The sequence below is a fragment of the Clinocottus analis genome, unplaced genomic scaffold (assembly GCF_023055335.1).
Source record: "Clinocottus analis isolate CAN_PGR_092001 unplaced genomic scaffold, fCliAna1.0.p SCAF_17, whole genome shotgun sequence".
Classification (NCBI taxonomy): Eukaryota; Metazoa; Chordata; class Actinopteri; order Perciformes; family Cottidae; genus Clinocottus; species Clinocottus analis.
This window is the reverse complement of record NW_027175898.1, coordinates 7636977-7642213: the sequence shown is the minus strand read 5'-3', so window position 1 is coordinate 7642213 and position 5237 is coordinate 7636977. Positions and strand designations below refer to the sequence as shown.

General features: G+C 43.4%; 1 protein-coding gene across 1 annotated transcript; it reads left to right on the top strand.

The window, feature by feature from the left end:
- Positions 1–480: 480 nt before the first annotated feature.
- On the top strand, positions 481–5180 carry LOC137787311 (putative E3 ubiquitin-protein ligase UBR7). Its single transcript, XM_068579641.1, has 12 exons — positions 481–554; positions 1320–1438; positions 1724–1857; positions 1948–2008; positions 2092–2187; positions 2319–2372; positions 2466–2571; positions 2669–2814; positions 4152–4346; positions 4507–4663; positions 4772–4833; positions 4975–5180. The coding sequence occupies exons 2-12, from the start codon at positions 1322–1324 to the stop codon at positions 5056–5058; spliced, it is 1212 nt and encodes a 403-aa protein (XP_068435742.1). The 5' UTR covers positions 481–554; positions 1320–1321; the 3' UTR covers positions 5059–5180.
- Positions 5181–5237: the final 57 nt, after the last annotated feature.

Genomic DNA, 5237 nt, shown 5'->3' with positions numbered 1-5237 from the left:
GTTCGCGGTGGTTCGACAATATTTACGACAGCCTTTAAAAGCAACCGGGATGCGGTCAGAGAAGTTCAGCGTGTTCCCGCGAGCACAGCGTCACTGTCTGTCAACCTAACCAACTACAGACATACACAATTAAGAAAGTTTAAAGCTCAACGCGGATGAGTGCTTTGGGAATTCGTAACCAACCAACTTCAGTGAGGACAATGAATTTACCCTCTATCTGTGGGCATGCTGCAGCTTGCAATACTCGCAGCGATAAACACATATTTTAGGCACACACAGAGAAACATGTCAAAGTGGCGCCATCTATTGGAAACCCACTTCAACATACAGCATCTACATTTCTGTAACACGCGCGCGCGCACGCGCGCGCGCATACAACAACAGATCAAAACAATCCGTGGTTACCGAACACGTAAAAAAATACTATGACTTTTTGAAGACGAAATATAACAACAAAATGTTTTGAATGTACACAACGTGTCAAAGGTAGACGGAGGGAGGCCATACCACCGATTTCTAATCACTCTTCTGACTTCAATCTGCCACCAGGACAGGTATGTTGGGAACAAATCCAGCCTACTTTCATTCTTTTCAGTCGAGTGCACTTTACTTTTACTTTCCCTCGATAACATAAATGGAATTTCTGTTATTGTAAATGTACACTGTAATTCACATGTATATGTCTTAAATGTCTAGTATAACTTGTTTCTATAGTGGTAATAAACCGAGTGTTATTTGCATTTTAACACTCGGTTCCTGTGTATATTGCCAAAACCAGCAGACACAGGAACAGCTTCTTTCCACTGGCCGTTACTCTGATGAACAATTAATCAGACACCTCCATCTGCACTTCTGGCACCACTCTGTTGTTTATAATATCTTAAAAAAATGACCCTGTATTTCTTTATATTTATCTTTTTTTATTGTATATTATATCTACATGTGTAAGACGAGAGCAACGTGTAACCGGAGTCACACTCCATGTATGTGTACATACACAGGGCCAATAAAGCTGGATCTGATCTGATCCATAGAATGTAGATAATCCATTTTTTTTAAAGCCAATTAAATGCAATCCCTGTATTAAGCCTCTCCTTGAATCATGGTTAATTCTACTAGCTTGAACTAAAACTTAAAATGATTGCACTCCAAAACATAAAAAGATTGTTCGTCGTTAATCAGTAACGTCGTCTTACGTCACTTCCTCCACGTGGTCTCGGCCCAAAACTCTCCCTCGACTCCCGCCCGGAACAGCCGTTTGTCAACACTGTCGTGCAGCTCAGCGTGCCTTTGTGTCCTCTTCACCGTCCTTTTCCCAGAAATGGCTGCAAATAAGGACGACTCGGACTCGGACGATATTCTTGCCAACAAGGAGGCGCTAGAGCAGGCTTTGTGTGTGCTGGCGGGAAGCGACCCAGAAAACTGCTCTTATTCTCAGGTAAGAAAAGCTTCCTGCGCCGCATCGCTGCAGCTCGTACTGCAGCTTTACGTGCAGTGCTGTGTGATCAGGGCGACTGTGTGTGTCACAAAGTAAGGTTTTTGTATCTTTTCAGGGGCATCCAAGAGGTAAACGGTGACATTATAGTTATAGTTTCGATTGATATCGCTGCCGTATTTCTAATGAGACAACATGAAAAAACTACGACAGTCCTTTTTAGAGGGAGCATGTCATCCATAGTATGTATAATGATGTGTCGTTATACCTCCTGTGTTATTGTTGCAGGGGTATGCGAAGAGACAGGCTGTTTTTGCCTGCAACACCTGCACTCCAAATGCTGCAGAACCTGCTGGGGTTTGTCTGGCCTGTGCCAATAAATGCCACGATGGACATGATATCTTTGAACTGTACACCAAAAGGTATTTTGGTTGACTTTTTTGTGCGATGTAAACTGATCATATAACAGTTTGCCTTATTCTTTCCATAACTAACCTGATTTTCTGATCTAGAAATTTTCGCTGTGACTGTGGCAATAGCAAGTTTGGTACATTCAAGTGCCAGCTAATTCCTGTGAGTCCTCTGATTTTATAATGATTTTAATTGAATTCTGCTCTATGTGATTGCTAAAGTTATTCCAACTTGTGTGTTCACAGGCCAAAGATGAGGAAAACGTTCAAAATCACTACAATCACAACTTCAATGGCTGCTACTGCACCTGTGACCGGCCGTACCCAGACGAAGACGATCAGGTATTCCTTTCATGTATTTGTATTTTCATGTACATCTGAGCTCTTCTGTATTTAAGATTACATTGATCAAGACTACTGTTGACATCATCTCATTGTGACTACACAAAACCCTTTTTTGATTTACCCAATAGACCGACGATGATATGATTCAGTGTGTCATCTGTGAGGATTGGTTTCATAGCAGGGTAAGCAGAAATCATGTTGATAAAATTACATTTGGGAGATTTTTTTAAATTAAAATTGGTATTCATCACAGTCAATTTGTTTGTTGTTGATAGCACCTGGGCTGCACTACAATGGACCCTGAGGAGCTGCAGGAGATGACATGCGAGGCCTGCATGAACAAGGTCCCTGTCTTGTGGATGTATGCCGCTCACTTTGCAGGTAATGAATCATCTTGGGCTGCAAGTCAGGGTAAGCAAATACAAACCCACATGACTTTGCAAACATTTAACAGTCAAATTTGTCTTTCCCTTTTAAGTTTACCCTGTGACCAGCATCAGTCATCCAGAGGAGGTGGAAGAAGTCGATGTTGATGTTGTCGGAGGAGGAAAAGAAGAAGCCTCTGAACCCATTCAAAGTGGGGAAGAGAAACCATCCACCAGTACTGAGCACATAAAGCAGGAGGTGAGAACCCGTGTTCTGGAGACCGTCTTCCTCGGTTTTTATGTTTGCATGTAGGATTTGTCTTATGAGCAAAAACAGAAAGAAAGGCGTTAAAGTGAACAAGACCTAATAGTACCAAATCAGTTCTGGTGCTGAACCTGCAATCAAACCAATTCATTTTGAACGGCTGGAGACGACTCCCACACATCTGACAACTTAAAACAGTTTCATGATCATAGATTTGATTGACAATATAATGCAATATCAATAAAATTGGGTTTGATTACATTTAACGACCGTTGTTTGAGTAACGTAACGACTCGCAAACCGGAGAAGCAAACTTTTCTGGTACTTCCACATTAAGTGCCAAGGTGAAATATAAGCGTTCCAAGTTGCGGTTTCAATGGAAATGTGTAATTACTAAAGCTCCGATAGGACATGAACGCAGCGTACTTCAAAAGAACAAAACAAATATGATGGCAAATTTGAGAAACATTATTTGTTTCTATCGTTACTTTTCCATTAATGCGCACACGGTCGAGTAAGAAAAACAATCCTAAATGGTTAAAAATAGCGGTTTCAGCAGTGAAACCATGGTGTTTCTTAACTTAAGACATTTAATGAAATTAAAATGTTTGAGATTGACTTTCAAAGTTGTCTTGGACCTATATTGTGTATGTTTGAATAAATTAAAGTAGGACACATTCAATGGTTTGCATTTAAAAAGGTAAAAACTTGATCGTGAGCAATGTGTGTACACTATCTGTATCAAAGTGGACAGATGTTTCCTACTTATGGTGAGTGTTTCTGACCATTTACCTCCAAAATTTGAAGGCCCTCAACAGCTGCATGTGACTTCAGGTAGAACGCCACTGTGTTATGCAGGGATTTGATAGGAAAAGGGCCCTCATGCACAGTATTTGAGTGCTCACTGTGCAGAGTCCCTCGCTGGCAGCTGTGCAGAGTCCCTCGCTGGCAGCTGTGCAGAGTCCCTCGCTGGCAGCTGGTGTTTTTAGTTGCCACAAGATGGGGCTGGAGGGTAATGTGCAGATTATAGAGCAGGCTCCGGCTCCTGTTATCGTGCTTTCCCCTCCTCTGGGTAATTAGGAGAGAAATGACCCATGAGGCACTACTTCCCCTGCACTGGAGACTGCTTTGGCCAGGCTTCACAGGGCAGCTTACTGTAAACTGGTGATTTTCATCACCCAATCATCTCTTCGTGTCAGTTGCCTTGAGACTTCTCTGGATGAGTCCGCAGTGCTGTGAGCCGAGATGTTTTACAAAGCCCAGGTGATTTAATTCGCTCCTCCTTCGAGTAACTCAGTAACTCACCCCGTCCTCTGTTATTTGTATCTTAGGAAGAGGCAAACAGGAGTTCCCCTTGCAAACGGACCCACGATGAAATGTCAGACAGCCCTGCAAAGGCCAAGACCAAAACTGCTGTCTGCCGGCTGCAGGAACTGCAAGCCAAGGGGCTGGAGAGGCGGCGCCAGGGAGCGGTGTTCTGGCCTTACAGCTGGCGCGCCGAGCTCTGCACCTGCATGAGCTGCAAGGTACGCCACAAATACCAGCTCTCCGATTATAATGTGGGCACAAGAAAGCCACTTTGCAGGTGTTGGCTCTACATGTGATCCTGGTCCATGTAACAGAGTCTATGACATACTTAAGCTTAATGAAGTGTTTCTCAACGGTGTGATGCGTTGTTGCACACAGAGGGGCTACGTAGCTGCCGAGGTGCAGTTTCTCTTGGATCAGACCGACACCATTCTGGCCTATGAAAACAAAGGCTTGGATGAGCCGTTTGGGCAGCACCCGTTGATGGCACTGACAAGCTCGATGGACCGTGTACGTCAGCTGGAGGTCATATACGGTGAGCACAGGGAAGATGTGGGGTCAGTTTCCATCCTTGGATGTAATCACGCAAAGGGCAATTCACGGACGAGGCGATTGATCAAGACTAATCACGTTCTTCCCTCAGGCTACACCGAGCTGACGACTTCGATCACTGCGTTTTTAGACCAATGTGTTGCTGAAGGAAAGGTAAGAAATGGATGTCCCAAGTGCAAATGCAGTCTGGACTTATCCATTAGTATATCATTTCTTTTTCCCCCCAATCATGCTGCGTGGACACTTTTTTATTTTCTCTAAATCTCAAACCAAATCCCTCCCTTTCTCGATCAGACAGTCACAGTTGAAGCTGTACATCAGTTCTTCGATGAGCTGCGGGCCAGAAAGAGACGAAGAACCAATGCAGGATACCAGTAACGAGGAGGCCATGCTGCTATCATATATGCCTGGTTTATATGGTGCTTTGAATGAATGTGTGATTTAGGAGATTAACCTTTTTCTTTGTTGAATAAAGGGATTTCTTGCTGCAACCAATGTGATCCTAAAGTGCACTGACTTGTTACTGTGGATTGTTACTTTAAGTGAAGGAGTGAAAT

What these genes read in the sequence shown, in the direction of transcription:
- LOC137787311 (XM_068579641.1), top strand. Translation starts at nt 1,322, where the DNA reads ATGGCTGCAAATAAGGACGACTCGGACTCGGACGATATTCTTGCCAAC. An exon ending in AGGATTGGTTTCATAGCAGG is followed by an intron (nt 2,373 to 2,465) that starts GTAAGCAGAAAT and finishes TGTTGTTGATAG; the next exon opens with CACCTGGGCTGCACTACAAT. An exon ending in GTATGCCGCTCACTTTGCAG is followed by an intron (nt 2,572 to 2,668) that starts GTAATGAATCAT and finishes TTCCCTTTTAAG; the next exon opens with TTTACCCTGTGACCAGCATC.